General features: G+C 43.3%; 1 protein-coding gene across 1 annotated transcript in view; it reads right to left on the bottom strand.

The window, feature by feature from the left end:
• LOC126176656 (gamma-glutamyl hydrolase B-like) overlaps nucleotides 1-15,570 on the bottom strand; it is a 196,028-nt gene extending 180,458 nt beyond the window's left edge. Inside the window, exons 1-2 of the mRNA XM_049923813.1 lie at nucleotides 15,552-15,570; nucleotides 13,274-13,438 (exon numbers count right to left, since the gene is read on the bottom strand). Of these exons, the coding sequence (XP_049779770.1) occupies nucleotides 13,274-13,438; nucleotides 15,552-15,570 (184 nt within the window). The remainder of the gene's footprint in view (nucleotides 1-13,273; nucleotides 13,439-15,551) is intronic.
• Nucleotides 15,571-19,906: the final 4,336 nt, after the last annotated feature.

The following is a 19,906-nucleotide window of genomic DNA, read 5'->3' as shown; positions in this document are numbered from 1 at the left end:
TTGAAACTCATTTTTCGAAACGTAAATTTCAAAAGAAGACAATACTGTGAATCAGCATTTTGAAAGTAGGAGCAGCGAACTAGCCAGTGACGTCACAGGCATCATATGACTCGAATGGAGCGTTTTAGCGGGCTTTCAAATTACATGAATTTTATTTCCGTTTTTACAAAAGTTTTGTGTTAGCAGAAGAGCCAACACCGTGGTCCGAGTGGAGGCCGAAATGTACGCGTTTTAGCTCACGCAGGCTGACGTGAGGAGGGAAGAACTATACTGACGTGAGGTCTGGAACATGACAAGGAATGAGAATTCAGAAAGCGGACGTAATTAGTTTGGTACTTAACTTTAATCCATTAATGATGAACGTCGTTCTTCACGGTACAAGAGTCACAATATTATCTGTTCAGAATACATTCTTGAAGATATTTCTTATAGTAACTGAATATGGCGCCTTGCTAGGTCGTAGCAAATGACATAGCTGAAGGCTATGCTAAACTGTCGTCTCTGCAAATGAGAGCGTATGTAGACAGTGAACCATCGCTAGCAAAGTCGGCTGTACAACTGGGCGAGTGCTAGGGAGTCTCTCTAGACTAGATCTGCCGTGTGGCGGCGCTCGGTCTGCAATCACTGATAGTGGCGACACGCTGTCCGACGTATACAAACGGACCGCGGCCGATTTAAAGGCTACCACCGAGCAAGTGTGGTGTCTGGCGGTGACACCACAAAAAGAGTACTGAAATTCAAGAGGAAAAAAAGCATGTTAGGAGCATAAAACGGTATGATTAATCATTTAAGACAATTTCCAGAAAACAGTCAAATAACTTAATGGCTTAAATCGCAACACGTGACACTTCATCCCGCATCGGGCCCTCCTGTTAAGTGTGCGTTATTGGGGGTCATATGTATTTTCCGAAGCTACAAGTGAAGTAATACCACAGCGCTGTGCTTTCCGCAATTCTTCTCGAGGCCAAAAGGGTGGGAAATCATATAGGATTCCTGCAAAAGGGAGAATTGTAGCAAAAAGAATTTTCATGTATTAATATCAATCACCTGAAGACTTAAGATACACTAACGGATACATCATGTATGAAAAGTGCTGTCAAGACAGAATAAATAGAGCTGAAAAAAGCACTGCATTTAGAAACCTTGCAGGAGTAAAACTTTTAGTCTGACTTCTTAAATAACCTGCTGTGGGAGAATCATACCTAATTTAAAGCTATGTACTACAACACCAGTTATTCTAACAGCAGCTGAGAACTCTACCCCTTTATCTGTCAATACATGAGAGCTGCACGAAAACTGGGGTTTTTATATCCTCGCCACGAAAAATATTTTCCGACCGTTTTTTTCATACTTTTTGCTGCTAGAGTCCGAGACAGTTTGAAGACAGCGCTCTACATCAACAATACGAGAGAGGGCTGAACTTGCATATTTATTAAAACGACCAACTACCCCGCAGCGGTCAAGGTACGAACAGCAGCGCGTTAGACACGAACTGGCGACCATGCTTTCTCTGTAGCGGAGTAGCGATCACACAACTTGCTCGTCAACCTATTCAGATACTCACAATGTCCACGACGGCCGTTCAGGTGGATATGGTGACTGTCGCCCATCTGTTAGAGTAGCAGTGCAGTTGAAAGCTGAAAGATATCCTGTTTGTAAGCCTTCTGCTCTATCTTCGCAAACACTATTAAAAATTCAAGATATTGGAGGAGGGGAGCCAAATACGCTAGAGAAAACTAACAGCAACTTGTGAAAGAAATGCAACTAGCTTTTTAGCAGCGTAACTCATAATCCACATTGACTTTGGCTTTAGAAGTGGTTTAGCAACTGAAAATTCTATATTCTCTTTTCTCTGTGAGGTACTGGATGGATGAAACAAAAGGTTTCGAACACTAGGCATATTTTTTGACTTAACTAAGGCGTTTGATTGTGTTGATCACAAAATATTGCTCCGTAAGTTGGACCATTACGGAATACAGGGAGTAACTCACTTACTTTAATAGCAGACAGCAAAAGGTCATTCTCCACAATGTTGAGAATGGCTATGATGAGGGGTCAGAGTGGGGCACTGTTAAATGTGGGGTGCCCTAGGGATCAGTGCTGGGGCCACTCTTGTTCCTTACTTATATAAATGATATGCCCTCTAGTATTACGGGTAATTCTAAAATATTTCTGTTTGCTGATGACACTGGCTTGGTAGTAAAGGATGTGGTGTGCAACACTGGCTCTGTTTCAAATAGTGCGGTTCAAGACATAAGTTCATGCCTTGTAGAAAATAAACTAACACTAAATCACACTAATACTCAGTTTTTACATTTCTTAATACACAATTCAACAAAACCCGACGTTTTAGTTTCACGGAATGGGCATATGATTAGTGAAAACGAACAGTTCAAATTTATAGGTGTTCAAAAGATAGTAAACTGTCGTAGAAAGCCCACGTTCAGGACCTTGTTCAAAGACTTAATGCTGCCATTTTTACTATTCGACAGGTATCTGAAGTAAGTGATAGTTCGACACGAAAAGTAGTCTGCTTTGCTTATTTTTATTCGCTTATGACATATGGTACTATATTTTGGGCTTACTCTTCCCATTTTCAAAGAATATTTTTGGCTCAGAAATGGGCAGTTCGGGCAATAAGTAATGTAAGTTCACGAACCTCTTGTCGATCTCTGTTCACCAATCTGAGTATTCTGACATTGGCCGCTCAATATACATATTCTTTACCGTCGTTTCTTGTTAAAGAATTAGCAGCTTTCACTCAGTTAATACTAAGTAAAAATCCAATCTGCGGTTGGATCGCACTTTTTTTACTCTGGTGCAGAAAGGCGTACAGTATACCGCTTCATCCATTTTCAATAAGCTATCACAAGAATTCAAAATTCTTAGCAGTAATTTACGCGCTTTCAAATCGAAACTGAAGAGTTTCCTCATGAATCACTCCTTCTATTGTGTCAAGGAGTTCCTTGAAAAATTAAGCCGATTCCTGGGTTATATTCTTGATTGCGTTTACATAAACTTATGACTTATCTTTTTTTGGGTTCATAAACATTTTATTTTATCTGTTATTTTATTTTGTTATTTCGTGTACTGACACTTTCCCTTGCCTTGGAGGTCTGCTCCTCAATTGTTTCTACGGCACTAGACGTGTAATATAAAAAAATAAAAAAAATTGACACTAAGTTCCCGATTTCAATGTAGCTCAGAACTGAATGATACTGCAATATTAATTCAATTTCTTGGCTGGTGTGCGGCAGAGGATAATTTGCGTACCACTGCGATTTCCCCCGTTTCCTGTTGCCATCACGAATGTTCTGCAGTAAGGATGATAGCTGGTAAGCCTCCACGTGAGCTCCAAAATCTCTAATTTTTTTACGTTCACGATCTTTTCGCGAGATATACTTAGGAGGAAACAGTATATTGGTTAACTAAGGCCAAGATAAACTGTAATAATCCTTAAATTTACCACGTTTCTCTCTTATAATCTGATCAAAATCGTTAAAATCGGTTGAAAAATTGCACACACACAAGACTATAAAAAAGAAAATAATTATGGAAATAAAAATCTTTCTAATACAACACACTTTTAAAACGGGCAAATAAGTAGAAATTAATTGCTCCTGTCCCCAAGTAGATTCCTATCTCCTCATAGATTGTCCTGAAAAACTGCGGGTGTGAATTTGTTGCAGTTATGACGATATTTATAAAATTTAAAACGGAAGACGTGGGGCAGTAAGGAGTGTACAGAGTAGCTGCTGTTAAGAAAAATCACTCAACAGTTCATATCATTTGCAGTGTTATAAAATTGTTAGTGACTGAGGTAAGCTACTCTTGCCTCAGTATGTGCCCCACCACTTCCGTTTCAAGTTTTACAAGTATTCTTATAGGTAATAATTCACAAGCGCCGATTTTCGGGACTATCTCTATGGGATTAGAAATCTCTATGGGGCTTCGATAAATTATTTTACACCCTTTAGGCCGTTTTAGCGTATTATGTTACTACGTTTTTTATGTAAATAATTATCAATAAGTTTGTAAAAATCTGTTGCATGTCTACTGTAGAAAACGTCCGAGCCTTCATGCAGCATCGCATTTCAGAAAATGGTGTGCCTAGGAAGACGCGGAACGTTTTATTTACTTATCACATCGTTTTCTGGTGAATTGAAGTAAAGGACGCATAGAGTGTACAGCATAATATTTACAGCATAAAATCTCATGAACAAAAATCTAGGGCATTTACATAATCTGTCGATTTGCGAGTCGCCAGCTGGAATCTTCTAGTCCACCATCGTACGATCTCGTGGGGTACTGACATGTGATGTCTGTAGTTCTTCCCATTCACAACGTGTGGTTGGCTGCTTACTCCATGTGTGTAAGAAATAACCGCATTTGTCGTTTTTGATCGTAATTCTGTTTAGCACTGTCATGTTTTGCGTGGCAAATCGAAACCGGTAAATTTTAGGTAATACACGGCATGGCGCGCAACAGCCGGCTGGGAACAAGAGGCAGTACACAACACACCTGCGAATGTTTCTTTCATAATAGAAGTAATTAAAAATTCATTGTGAAATAGTCAGTCACTGTATTATATTCATTCTGGACTGACGTCTTTATAACTGCACAAGGTCACAGCTATTGCAGTTACCACAGGATGTTTTTAAAAAACTGTTAAGAACATTAATTCCACTGGAAAAAGTAATGTTTTTGAACCAGTGATCGATTGTTAATTTTACAAAATGAATTGACGTAACAGTGCACTCGATTTACTTTCAGATAATTTTATCTAGTTTGCGCTTTCTACATCGTGCACTGAGTAACAACCATTTATTCGATGGATGACGTCGTGATCAGTTGATTCGCTAGTGTCGTTCGCAGCGGCAGAACGTTTTGTTGGAGTCAGATGTTAGAAGTACGGTCTCAGTCACGACTTTTACACTGGCAACTGAGTTTCCCAAGGCGATTTTCGTCTAGGACATCTGACTTATGCACGACGGGGCGCCATCTCCTTTCCCACGGACCGTGTGACAGTAACACACCGTAACGTTCCACGCACGATGGACTGATCGAGGAGGTCCGCCGGCGTGGCCTCCCCGTTCACCGCACCTGAACACGTTGGACTGCGGACTGTGTGAACATTTACAAACATCATATGCCCAACCCATCGACAATGTATAGACGTTGCAGGAGCGAGTAACCAGCGCGTGTGACGCAATCCGAATGCAGCCAGCTGTAACTGAAAGAGTGCGTTATTCACGGTTGCGAGCTGAAGGATGTGTCAGGATGCGTGGTATACACACGCAGCACGTAAAGCTTTTCGTACCTTATCGATCTCTGTATTTTATACACCACCCGATACCCGGGAAAGGAATCTGATCAGGAATGGTACCGGTAAGTCTGGTTGACAAATGGCTCTGAGCACTATGGGACTCAACATCTTAGGTCATAAGTCCCCTAGAACTTAGAACTACTTAAACCTAACTAACCTAAGGACATCACACACACCCATGCCCGAGGCAGGATTCGAACCTGCGACCGTAGCAGTCCCGCGGTTCCGGACTGCAGCGCCAGAACCGCTAGACCACCGCGGCCGGCAGTCTGGTTGGCAAGTTAGCACTATAAAGTAAAGATTAACATTCGCAACAGGAATAATAATGAACTCGATACTATATGAAATGATGACATGTGCTTACTGGTGTAAAAAATGAAGTAATATTTTTCGTATAGTGACATTCAGTTACAAGCGAAAATCCCTGACATGACTGAAGCTACGCAATAAAATAATATCAACCGTCAGCGAAATGTAATGATACTCAATGTAGTCTGTGGTATAGTACGACTCGTAAATGATCTTCAAAGCCACCAAAACTTGGAAACAGTATTTTATTCCAAGTAGCAAAAATTACGAAAGTTCATAATTCAAAAACTAATTACCTCTTCTGAAGTTAATATCTCATTAGAAAGCTCGGGCGACGAAGATTCCGGTAAAACTTTCATTTTTCTTCAAACTTCCTAGACTGAGGATGATTCCACATAAGTACGAACTATATTACGTCATAAATAACTTAATCAAAACACAAGTGATTCACATTCTTGACATATTTTAAACTCCACGTATAATTTCGTACTGTCAGATTAATAATACGAAAATCACCAAAGGTTTATGAAACGTATAATTATATGTACTTCTTTCAAAACAGTTTGCAAAACCATGTCTGTATTTTAAGTATCGATACTATAACATCTGATTTTATATATAATTACATCGAAAAGCCAAAGAAACTGGTACACCTGCCTAATATCGTCGAACACGCAGAAGTGCCGTAGCACGACGTTGCATGGACTCGACTAATGTCTGAAGTAGTATTGGAGGGAATTGACACCGTGAGTCCTGCTGGACTGTCCAATCCGTAAGAGTAAGAGTGGGTGGAGATCTCTTCTCAACGGCAAGTTGCAAGGTATCCCAAATATGCTCAATAATGTTCATATCTGGAGAGTTTTGTGGTCAGCGGAAGTGTTTAAACTCAGACTAGTGTTCCTGGAGCCACTCTGTAGCAATTCTGACCGTGTGTGGTGTCGCATTGTCCTGCTGGAAGTTCCCAAGTCCGTCGGAATGCACAATGGACATGGATGGATGCAGGTGATCAGACAGGATGCTTACGTACGTGTAACCTGTCAGAGTCGTATCTAGACGCATCAACCGTCTCTAATGACCTCGTTGTCGACGGGACGTTAAACACTAATCTCCTCCTCCTCTAGACGCATCGAGGGTTCAGTATCACTCCAACTGCAAACGCCCTACACCATTATAGAGCCTCTATCAGCTCGAACAGTCCCCTGCACACATGCAGGTTCCATGGATTCATGACGTCGTCTCCATACCCGTACACGTCCATCTCCTCGATTCAATTTGAATGTTTCCAGTCATCGACTGTCCAGGCGAGGCGTAAAGCTTTGTTTCATGCACTCGTCAAGGACACACGAGTGGCCCTTCGGTTTCGAAAGCCCATATCGATTATGCTTCGTTGAATTGTTCACACGCTGACACTTGGTGATGGCCCAGCATTGAAAAATGGTTCAGATGGCTCTAACCACTATGGGACTTAACAGCTGCGGTCATCAGTCCCCTAGACTTAGAACTACTTAAACCTAACTAACTAAGGACATCACACACATCTATGCCCGAGGCAGGATTCGAACCTGCGACGTAGCAGCAGCGCGGTTCCGGACTGAAACGCCTTGAACCGCTCGGCCACAGCGGCCGGCCCCAGCATTGAAATCTGCAGCAATTTGCAGAAGGGTTGCACTTCTGCCACGTTGAACGATTCTCTTCAGTCGTCTTTGGTCCCGTTCTTGCAGGATCTTTTTCCGGCAGCAGCGATGTCGGAAATTTGATGTTTCACCGGATTCCTGATATTCACAGTATACTCGTGAAAAAGGGGTACGGGAAAATCCCCACTTCATCACCACCTCGGAGATGCTGCGTGCCATAGCTCGTGAGCCGACTATAACACCACGTTCAAACTCACTTAAATCTTGACAATTGACAACCTGTCACTGTAGCAGCAGTAACCGTTATAACAACTGCGTCAGACACTTGTCTTATATATCGCATATTGTAAATTTTACATAACGTTTGTACTCGGAGCTAATATTGTAAACAACCAGTTGATTTTGGAGACGTTCCAAATACCTCAAGCATTTCTGAAGCCAGAGGCATTTGTAAACTGAAAGTACTTGAAGAACAGGTGTATGTGTACTTAGCCCTGTAAAACAAAATTGTGCAGTACTAACTAAACTGCTGCAATGTATAAGTTGGGAAGCTATCAAGCTACCAACTTATAAGACCTCATATGTACCAGGAGGAACGACACTTAATTAAACAAGAGAGACAAATACCACATGGAGACTTCGTGGTATTAACGAACCTGGGAGAAGAAAAACGCAACGCAGTCTGAAGGAGAGGACGATGAAAAAGCTAAGTACTAACTTTACTTTCACCTTTGTTGGCACACTAGACTCACATTCGGTAAGACGACGGTCCTTCAAACCCGCGTTCGGCCATCCTGATTTAGGTTTTCCGGCATCTCCCTAAATGGCTTCAGGCAAATGGCGGGATGGTTCCTTTCAAAGGGCACGGCCGACTTCCTTCCCCATCCTTACCTAACCTGATGGGACCGATGACCTCGCTGTTGGGTCCCCTCCCCCAAATCAACCAACCACCCAACTTTCACCTTTGTAGCCATCCAGCTATATTGCGACATCGGTTCTTCGTCGTGCATATCCCATGTGAAATGAGGCCGCACACAAGATCCACACAAGAAAGCTGAGCGCACGCTTACAAGCATTGCCTGTAATATCTACTTCCACGTAGCAGACAGACGTGAATAAGAGGACAGACTGACCCATATCTCAACAATACTGGTTTCCTGACACTTAATTTTACGAAATTTTCTTCTAGTTTTGACCGACACTATCTCCTGTAGCAATATGTGACACGTCCTGTATTCTACGAGGGTGAGTAAAATGAAAACCTTAAATATATTTTAAAATATTATTTATTGTGCAGAAGTGGTACAAAGCTGTATCACTTTTCAACATAATCTCCCCCACACTCAGTGCAAGTCCTCTAGCGCTTACAAAGTGCATAAATTCCTTTAGAAAAAAATTCTTTTGGTAGTCCGCGCAAACACTCATGCACTGCGTGGCGTACCTCTTCATCAGAACGGAACTTCTTTCCTCCCATTGCGTCTTTGAGTGGTCCAGACATATGGAAATCACTTGGGGCAAGGTCTGGTGAGTATGGTGGATAAGGAAGACACTCTTTTCCGGTTGGTGGAAGTGAACCCTGGTTTCGTCCCCAGTAACGATTCTTGCAAGGAAGCCATGACTTTCTCGTTCAAAGCGCCGAAGAAGTTCTTCACAAGCATCAACACGTCGTTCTCTCATTTCAGGAGTCAGCTGCTGTGGCACCCATCTTGCAGACACTTTGTGAAACTGGAGCACATCATGCACAATGTGGTGTGCTGACCCATGACTAATCTGTAAACATGCTGCAATGTCATTCAGTGTCAATCGGTGGTTTTCTTTCTCTATGAGTTCAACTGCTGCAGTGTTCTGTGGAGTCACAACTCGTTGTGCCTGACCTGGACGAGGAGCATCTACCACTGAAGCCACACCATTTGCGAGCTTCCTACTGCATTCGTAGACTTGCTGCTGTGACAAACATGCATCACCGTACTGAACTTTCATTCGTCGATGAATTCCAATAGGTTTCACACCTTAACTACGCAAAAACCGAATAATAGAACGCTATTCTGTCTTGGTGCAAGTCGCAAGTGGGACGGCCATCTTTATACTGCGACGGTATGTGTACATCTGCACTATGCTGCCACCTACAGGCCATTCTGCACGCCGTTTGTAGAAGGCTTACCAATTTACAGGATAACGGCGCAAAATTTCGATTTGTTATTACAAATTTAAGGCTTTCATTTGACTCACCCTCGTACTTCAAGTTGATGGTGAAGGAAGGGGGAAATGATGTTCAAATGTGCTCCAAAATCTTTACCGCCTCTCTGTTGAATAAACATACCGTTCCTTCCTGCACCAAGTTACAATCAGGTGACAAAGGTCATGGGACAGCGATACGCACATATACAGACGGCAGTAGTAACGCGGACACAAGATAGAAAAGGCAGTGCATTGGCGGAGCTGACATTTGTTCTCAGGTGATTCATGTGAAAAGGTTTTCGGCGTGATTACAGCCGCAAGAGAAGGAAACTAACAGACTTATGAAACGCCCCTTAGAACAAATTATACATGACTGTGCTTAACCTGACACACAATAACTTTTAGCGCAACGCAATCTGACTTTCAAAAATCCCTACAAAAGAATGGCCCTGACTAACATTAACCTGTACCTTTCACAAGTCACTTACCTCACAAAAATCTTCGTTACTCGAACTACTGCAATACAGCGAGCGCCACTACTGCCAGCTAAATAAAAGATTCAAACTACAGAAGGCACTAACTACTGATAGGGATAGTTAGCAAATGAAAGATTTTAATAGAGAACAAACACTGTATTTACCTTAATATCATCAAAAGTCATAATATATGTAATTTCAAAACTCCGCCATTTCCTTCCACACATCCACCACTGCTGGCGGCTCACCTCCAACTGCGCAACGCTACGCGCTGTTCACATCCAGCTGCCGCTGCCCAACACTACAATGGCAGACAACGATGCAAACTAGCCACAGACTGCACACAGCACAGCCAGTGATTTTCATATAGAGCGCTACGTAACGTTGCCAATAAGAAAACATCAACAGCCTACTTACATAAAGAAAACATAAACAGCCTACTTACATAATCTCTACCAGGACTATAGTGGGCCTGTCCACAATTTCTACAAGGACTGCAGTGGGTCTGCACCTCTGGTGGCCCACCAATACCACAATCTCTACCAGGACTACAGTGGGTCTACTCTGTGATGACCTACCTACCAATCTTCTTCAAAATGTCGAATGACTCTGCTGTGGGTTTGCCCCATTGTGGCCCATTACCTGTCAGCATGTCAAGAGTCAGCACTGTCTTTCAGTTGGAAGGACAACACTACTTCTTCAAGACTGCATGGAAATCCACTACATCCGTGTGCAATTTCTTTTACTAATGAAACTTTGTGAAAAAAACTGTAATTACTATTATGATGAATGATCAGGACTATCTTTATGGACTGTGAGAAAATTTTAGCTTTTGACCAACATTGTGTTAATAAGTGTGTGCATTTTATATCTTTGTTATTGTAATTATGAAAAATTTTTTCAAATCATTATTGGCCACTGCCCAAAAATATTTTTTAAAATTTTTTTGTGGGGAGCATGGGGGCTATGTAAGTAGGCTGTTTATGTTTTCTTTATGTAAGTAGGCTGTTGATGTTTTCTTATTGGCAACGTTACGTAGCGCTCTATATGAAAATCACTGGCTGTGCTGTGGGCAGTCTGTGGCTAGTTTGCATTGTTGTCTGCCATTGTAGTGTTGGGCAGCGGCAGCTGGATGTGAACAGCGCGTAGCGTTGCACAGTTGGAGGTGAGCCGCCAGCAGTGGTGGATGTGTGGAAGGAAATGGCGGAGTTTTGAAATTACATATATTATGACTTTTGATGATATTAAGGTAAATACAGTGTTTGTTCTCTATTAAAATCTTTCATTTGCTAACTATCCCTATCAGTAGTTAGTGCCTTCTGTAGTTTGAATCTTTTATTTAGCTGGCAGTAGTGGCGCTCGCTGTATTGCAGTAGTTCGAGTAACGAAGATTTTTGTGAGGTAAGTGATTTGTGAAAGGTACAGGTTAATGTTAGTCAGGGCCATTCTTTTGTAGGGATTTTTGAAAGTCAGATTGCGTTGCGCTAAAAGTTATTGTGTGTCAGGTTAAGCACAGTCATGTATAATTTGTTCTAAGGGGACGTTTCACTTTGAATGAGGAATCGTAGTTGGAGCTACACACAATGCATATTCCATTTCGGAAATCGTTAGGCAATTCAATATTTCGAGATCCGTAGTGTCAAGAGTGTGCAGAAATACCAAATTTCAGGCATTACCTCTCACCACAGCAACGGAGTGGCCGACGGCATTCTCTTAAAGACCGAGAGAAGCGGCGATTGTGTGCTAACAGACAAGCAACACAGCGTGAACAAACCGCAGAAATCATCATGTGACGTGCTACGAACATACCGGTTAGGGCAGGGCGGCAAAATTTGGTATTAATAAACTATGGCAGCAGACGCGAGTGCCTTTCGTAGCAACACGACATCGCCTGCAGCGCCTCTCCTGGGCTCCTGATCATATCGGTTGGACCCTAGACGACCGGAAAACCATGGCCTGGTGAGGTGAGCCCCACTTTCAGTTGGTATGAGCTGATGGTATAGTTCTAGTGGGGCGCAGGCCCCACGAAGCTATGAACGCAAGTTGCAAAAAGGGACTGTGCAAGCTGATGGTGGCTCCACAATTGTGTGGGCTGTGGACTGGGTCCTCCAGTCCAACTAAACCGATCATTGGCTGGTAGTGATTACGTTCGGCTAGCTGGAGACGATTAGAAATGGAATGATCATATAAAATTAATTGTTGGTAAGGCGGGTGCCAGGTTGAGATTCATTGGGAGAGTCCTTAGAAAATGTAGTCCATCAACAAAGGAGGTGGTTTACAAAACACTCGATCGACCTATACTTGAGTATTGCTCATCAGTGTGGGATCCGTACCAGGTCGGGTTGACGGAGGAGATAGAGAAGATCCAAAGAAGAGCGGCGCGTTTCGTCACAGGGTTATTTGGTAAGCGTGATAGCGTTACGGAGATGTTTAGCAAACTCAAGTGGCAGACTCTGCAAGAGAGGCGCTCTGCATCGCGGTGTAGCTTGGTGTCCAGATTTCAAGAAGGTGCGTTTCTGGATGAGGTACCGAATATATTGCTTCCCCCTACGTATGCTTCCCGAGGAGATCACGAACGTGAAATTAGAGAGATTCGAGCGCGCACGGAGGCTTTCCGGCAGTCGTTCTTCCCGCGAACCATACGTGACTGGAACAGGAAAGGGAGGTAATGACAGTGGCACGTGAAGTGCCCTCCGCCACACACCGTTGCGTGGCTTGCAGAGTATAAATGTAGATGTAGATGTAGATTCACGAACTTCATGTCCCAAACAACGATGGAATTTTTATGGATGACAATGCGTCGCGTTACCGGACCACAACTGTTCGTGACTGGTTTGAAGAACATTCTGGACATGATTCGGCAATTCAGATCGCCCGACGTGGTTTTCATTGTGAATTTATGATTCATAATCTAGAGGTCAGTTCGTGCACAAAATCCTGCACTGGCATCACTTTCGCGATTATGGAGAACTACAGATGCAGCACGGCTCAATATTTCTGCAGGGGACTCCCAACGACTTGCTGAACCCATGCCACGGAGAGCTGCCGCACTACGTCTGAGAAAAGGAGGTCCGACACTATGTTAGGAGGTAGTCCATGACTTTTGTCACCTCAGTGTATATGCCATTTGTTATCCACACTGGATGTGCGGCACAGAGGTGACGCAATAAGGTGCGTAGGCAATGGACACCTCTACGACGCCAAACTGACACAGAAGATCGTTCTGACCATGTTTTGGAGACTGGGAGCGGCCTTCGTGAAGCTGCCCCAAGAATGAGTGTGGCCTGTCAGTGCGTCTGAAATAGAGTAATACGTTGAGTGATGAGGTAAGCACGGGTTTTTGAGCAGACCGGAGTACGGGGCGTGGAGCCTGCCGACGACGTACCGTATGGGCACGACCCGGGCGCCGCCGCCCTCCGCGAACTTGACGTAGGACGCCGCGATGTAGCTGCCGCAGCTGGCGTTGCCGCAGAACTTCCTCACGAACGAGGCCGGCGCCTCCTGCGACAGGACACCTGCAACACGACACACTTCTCTAGAGTCGCACTGTCTCAGGATCCCACGAGGAACTATGAGGAACGATAGGCTGCTTACTTATTTACTTCCTCTGTTCATCACTTTGCACGATGTATCGATTTCCAAGTGCAGATGTGGAGTCTTACAGCAATTTATTTTTTTAGCAACTGCAGATTAAAACTGAATAAATTGCAGAAATGCAGCAAACTATGGAGACGCACCCTGGATAAGTTAAAAATACAGTAAGTGTCGAGTGTTTCCGATGGAGTGTTACAAAATGATTCAGTGAAATAGGGGAAAGGTATATAATAGAAGAGGAATGGATAGCTGTGGGACTGAAAGGCAGTAAAAGATCAAATAGGGATAAAACGAGGCCTAGTAGCAATGTTTGGATAGTTAGATGTCATTCGTGATACATAAGTTAAGTGAAGAAAGGAGAAAATATAAGGAAGTAGGAAATGATAGAGCCAAAATGGAATACAGACACTTGAAAAAATAAGGTTGACGAAAGTGCAAAATGGCAAAGTAGGAATGACTAGAAAATAAGTGCAAACCTGCAGAAGCACCTATGACTGTCTGACAGACAGATACCACCCATCGGAGAAAACAGCTGCATGAATATCGAGAACTTACGTGGCAAGCCAGTACTAGACAAATAAGGGAAGACTGAATGATGAAAGGGATATATATATATAAGGGCTATACAAAATGAACGAACTTGAAGACAGTATAATGGAAAGGCAAGAGGAAGTTCATGAAGATGAGATGAGAGATATGAAACTGCGACAGCAATTTGACAGAGCACTGAAAGACCTAAGTCGAAATGAGGCACCTGGTCTATCCGATGTCCTCTCAGAAATTATTGATGTCGTTGATAGAACGTACCACAATAAAACTATTATAACTGATGCGCAAGATACATGAGACACCCGGATTATTATCAGACTTCAGGAACACTGTAATAATTCCAAATCCAAGAAAGATAGGTGCTAACATATTTGAATAAAGCCAAACAATCAGTTAAATAATAATCAAACAATCAGTTAAATAAGTTATTGTTGCGAAGTAATAACAAGAATTATTTGCCGAAGAACGGAAAACTTAGTATAAGCCAACCACGTGGAAGTTCAGTTGGGAATCCGGGTAAATTTAAGAACACAGAAGCCAATACTGACTATATGTTTTATCACAACAGATAGGAAACCCACACTTACAGCATTTGTAGATTTGGGGAAAGCCTTTAACAATGTTCACTGGAATCACTTTCAGTAGCACGGATAAAACAAACAGCAAAACGTTATCTACAACCTGCCCAGAAACCAGACTACAATCATAACAATCGGAAGACGTGAAATGAAAGCAGTAGTTGAGAAGGGCGTGAGGAAATGTTGTAGCGTATCCCTAATCTTTCGTGTCGTTCAGTGTGTACATTGACCAAGCAGTAAGGAAAGCAATGGAAAAAATCGAAATGAAAGTAAAGCCCAGTGAGCTCAGGTTGTAAGTTTAAGATTTGACGACAGCATTTTAATTTTGTCAGACATAGCAGATGACTTGGAAGACCAGAAGAACAGAATTGATAGCGTCTTGAAAACAGGTTATTAGATGAACAGCAACAACTAAAGTAAAACAAAGGTAATGGATAGTAGTCGAATCAAATCAGGCGGGTCTGAGAGATTTATACGAGGAAGTAGACATTAAAGATAGTTGATGAGCTTTAGTGTTTCGGTAGCAAAATGACTGACGATGCCCGAAGAAGAGACGATATAAAATGTAGACTGGCAATTGCAAGAAAATATTTCTGAAAAAGAGGGTTTTGTTAATATTTATACATATAAATACATACACGGTGAACCAGAACTCCACCGACAAACATTCAGATTTGTTCAGGGATACCTTCTGAGTATTTTAGTATAAGGAGACCATAGTCTCCGGTAGCTCGTTACAGAGTAGTAACGAAATTGTGATTCAGTGGGTTTGTTACCGCAGTAACCCTTGTTTCTGTGAAAATATCTTCACAACAGTGAAGAACCCTGTACTTCGCTGTAACCAAAACGTGCAACACGAAACACAGAGTAGGCAACAATCCTCAGAAGATGCGAAAGCACATATTACCGTCGTGGCGCTCTGCCATTTCCTTAACAATACACTCCTGGAAATGGAAAAAAGAACACATTGACACCGGTGTGTCAGACCCACCATACTTGCTCCGGACACTGCGAGAGGGCTGTACAAGCAATGATCACACGCACGGCACAGCGGACACACCAGGAACCGCGGTGTTGGCCGTCGAATGGCGCTAGCTGCGCAGCATTTGTGCACCGCCGCCGTCAGTCTCAGCCAGTTTGCCGTGGCATACGGAGCTCCATCGCAGTCTTTAACACTGGTAGCATGCCGCGACAGCGTGGACGTGAACCGTATGTGCAGTTGACGGACTTTGAGCGAGGGCGTATAGTGGGCATGCGGGAGGCCGGGCGGACGTACCGCCGAATTGCTCAACACGTGGGGCGTGAGGTCTCCACAGTACATCGATGTTGTCGCCAGTGGTCGGCGGAAGGTGCACGTGCCCGTCGACCTGGGACCGGACCGCAGCGACGCACGGATGCACGCCAAGACCGTAGGATCCTACGAAGTGCCGTAGGGGACCGCACCGCCACTTCCCAGCAAATTAGGGACACTGATGCTCCTGGGGTATCGGCGAGGACCATTCGCAACCGTCTCCATGAAGCTGGGCTACGGTCCCGCACACCGTTAGGCCGTCTTCCGCTCACGCCCCAACATCGTGCAGCCCGCCTCCAGTGGTGTCGCGACAGGCGTGAATGGAGGGACGAATGGAGACGTGTCGTCTTCAGCGATGAGAGTCGCTTCTGCCTTGGTGCCAATGATGGTCGTATGCGTGTTTGGCGCCGTGCAGGTGAGCGCCACAATCAGGACTGCATACGACCGAGGCACACAGGGCCAACACCCGGCATCATGGTGTGGGGAGCGATCTCCTACACTGGCCGTACACCACTGGTGATCGTCGAGGGGACACTGAATAGTGCACGGTACATCCAAACCCTCATCGAACCCATCGTTCTACCATTCCTAGACCGGCAAGGGAACTTGCTGTTCCAACAGGACAATGCACGTCCGCATGTATCCCGTGCCACCCAACGTGCTCTAGAAGGTGTAAGTCAACTACCCTGGCCAGCAAGATCTCCGGATCTGTCCCCCATTGAGCATGTTTGGGACTGGATGAAGCGTCGTCTCACGCGGTCTGCACGTCCAGCACGAACGCTGGTCCAACTGAGGCGCCAGATGGAAATGGCATGGCAAGCCGTTCCACAGGACTACATCCAGCATCTCTACGATCGTCTCCATGGGAGAATAGCAGCCTGCATTGCTGCGAAAGGTGGATATACACTGTACTAGTGCCGACATTGTGCATGCTCTGTTGCCTGTGTCCATGTGCCTGTGGTTCTGTCAGTGTGATCATGTGATGTATCTGACCCCAGGAATGTGTCAATAAAGTTTCCCCTTCCTGGGACAATGAATTCACGGTGTTCTTATTTCAATTTCCAGGAGTGTAAGTGAACCCAGACACCAGGTGCACATGGCCAGCTCTTCATATAACTGCGAATCACCGCTGATGTAGAACTAATATTGCTAGAAAAACAACCCGGAGACAGCTCAGAGCAGTACTGAATGCAAGATTACGCGGCGCTGAGTAAATAGGGCTAATACTGTTACCAGCAGCAAGTACCGTGATTAAATGGAACAAGTATGTTCGAAACAAGAGCACACAGCGCATGCCGTAGACATTAGCACTGCTGTGCACTATTTTCGGAGCAATGCAGTTACAAACCTAACTGGGGCAAGAAACCAAACGAAATGTAAAAGCTCTGTAACTAGCAGCTGGAAACCATGGTTCCCTTGCACTAAAATACTCAGAAGGCATTCCTGAACAACCTTTGAAAAGTTGTGGTTGCTGTTCTGGTTCACCCTGTACATAATTTAAAGTCCCCATCCACGTTTTTTCCGCCTGTAAGCGAACGCTAATCTTAGGAACTACGGTAAGGATTTTGATACGGTTTTCAGTAATAGATAGACCGATCCACAAGGAAGTTTCGTGTTTATAATTTACTACCTGTACGGTATGTACAATGTTTTCCTTATTATTTAATCTAATTTTTGTGTAGTTATACTCATCGTTCATGTGCAAACCAACACATTGTGCAAACAGTGCATGACCAGATACCAATGTTCGTAGCTTCAAAGTTGCCTTAACAGCGACGTACTTTCAAAACAGCTTACATCCTCTATTTAGCCCCCTTAACCGTGCAATTTAGAAAACTCCTTTCTTAAGGGGAGCCGGAGGTGCCTATGCTGCCCATGTTCAAATCACTAAGTTCGAGGAACATTTATGAATAAACTACCAAATAGAAAAATTTGAATTTTTTTTACATGTAGAGTGGTTTAGTATTGCAGTTATGACAGAGGGATTTTGGAGTATCTTTTCTAGTTTCCTTCCAATTATTTTTTTATTAATGACCCAATTTTTTTACAAATAATTGCTTTATAATTAAACTGAAATGAAACTACTGAACATATTGCCAAATGGCTGTGTTACAATGTAAGTTTGACCACTAGGAGTGCTGTATAAAAATTTCATCTCTCTAGCTTGAGTGGATTTTGAGAAAATGTTCCTTATATTTGAAAAATTCTAATTTACGGGAAATGGCTATCAAAGTTTGTCAATACATTCCTGCACTATAGGATGGATTATCAGGGTCTTCTTCTTCATCCTCCAAAAGCTTCCTCTTCTGTCTTCTTTTCTGGCCTGTTGTTCCATCATACTTCATATGCCTTTCTCTTCTTTCTGCTCCTCTTATCCTTTCTCTGTCAATATTTCTTAGTGCTTGTACAGTGTTCACCCCAGCTGTAAATCCTAATGCCTTCAGAACTTCACACTTCACACTGTTCCCTTGGTTGCAGGTTGCTATTGCATCATAAATGCCAAAGGTGCAGTGTTTTTATGCTTACAAACACCCTTTTAGGAATCACTTTCCAAATCAAATTGTTTACGCTCTCATTAGGATTCTGCGTCTTTCCGTGTAGTCGTTTGTGTAACAATTCTGGCTGTGCTAAGTCATGAAAAATTGGTTTTATTGCATTTATCACAGCTGGTGGCAAACCATGTTTGTGATCATAGTCCTTTTTTGCATTATATTTGCACCAGGAATCTTTTGGGCACAGGCTGTGTTGAGGGTATTCATTGGAAGAGGCAGTAAGAAGGAACAATGCCCACACTGCTTTTCGCATGTCACTAACATTACTAGTATTTTGTCTTATAGCATACCCATAGTATCTCTGTAGACGTTCAATCACCTCATCAGTAAGCCTGCCTCTCCCTCCTATTGTCTTTCCATCACTGAGTTTACTTGAACCCAAAGTTTGTTTGAGCCTTCGAAGCTGTGCACCCACACGCTTTTGCACATGCCCAATGCATTCCAACTTTTCAACTACAAATTCATTTCCATATGGTTTCAGTTCCTCTGTAGTCTTGAAACCTTTGGAGTCACCATCCCCAAGGTAGTATTTGTACCTAACGTTGTATCTGGGAACTGAACGTTCAAAAATTTGTTTCACTCCATCCACTTCCATTGCTCCACTTGATCCACTAAAATTTGCCTCACAGGTTCCACTGTGCTCTCCTTTGATTTTATTTTTGCACCTACAATGTTTTGATAATATTGCAACATCTATCACTTTTGCACTATCACCACAAGTAGCAGTTACAACCCCATTCAGGGATTTATGACCCCTCTTTTGCCAGGAACCATCTAATGCCACTACCAAATCCCTCTTAGCGCTTCATTTGTCACAGAAAACAATGTAGCCAACCCTTGCACACTCGCTCTATGCGTAACATAAGGCGCTGTATGCGTAACAGGCCGAGAAAATCCCAAGCAGTTCGCCAGGAGGTCACGAGAGGGTGTTAGATGCATTCAGCGGCCGCCCATTTCCTCTGCAGGCGTGGGGGAAAATGGTAATAACTCCACTTCTAGGGCGAGTAGAACAATAATTCAAAGTTTACATTAAAGAGGAACGTTCCAATTAATTTTCGGTAGCAAAAAAAAAAAACCGTAATTTTTTGGATTTGACCACCTCCGGCTCCCCTTAAACGACGTCTGCAGTATAAGATTAACACCCCCTCCAAAGTTCAAGTTTCTAATTGCTTTAATGACGACATACTTTCAAAAAACCGTTCATCCCCTATTTCACTCCATTAGAAGCGGAATTTCAAAAAAATTCTGCTTAAACGATGCTTGCTGTATGAGATCAACACCCTCCCCAAATTTGAAGTTTTTATCCTTAGCGATTTGGGCTGGGCGATAATGAGTCAGTGAATCAGTCAGGCCCTATTTCAACCCCTTGAGGGCTGAATTTCCAGACACAGTGAAACATGGATTTTTTATTTGTAACCA

The sequence above is a fragment of the Schistocerca cancellata genome, chromosome 3 (genome assembly GCF_023864275.1).
Source record: "Schistocerca cancellata isolate TAMUIC-IGC-003103 chromosome 3, iqSchCanc2.1, whole genome shotgun sequence".
In the NCBI taxonomy this organism is placed as follows: Eukaryota; Metazoa; Arthropoda; class Insecta; order Orthoptera; family Acrididae; genus Schistocerca; species Schistocerca cancellata.
The sequence above is the reverse complement of the archived record's forward strand: the minus strand, read 5'-3'. Positions and strand labels throughout refer to the sequence as shown.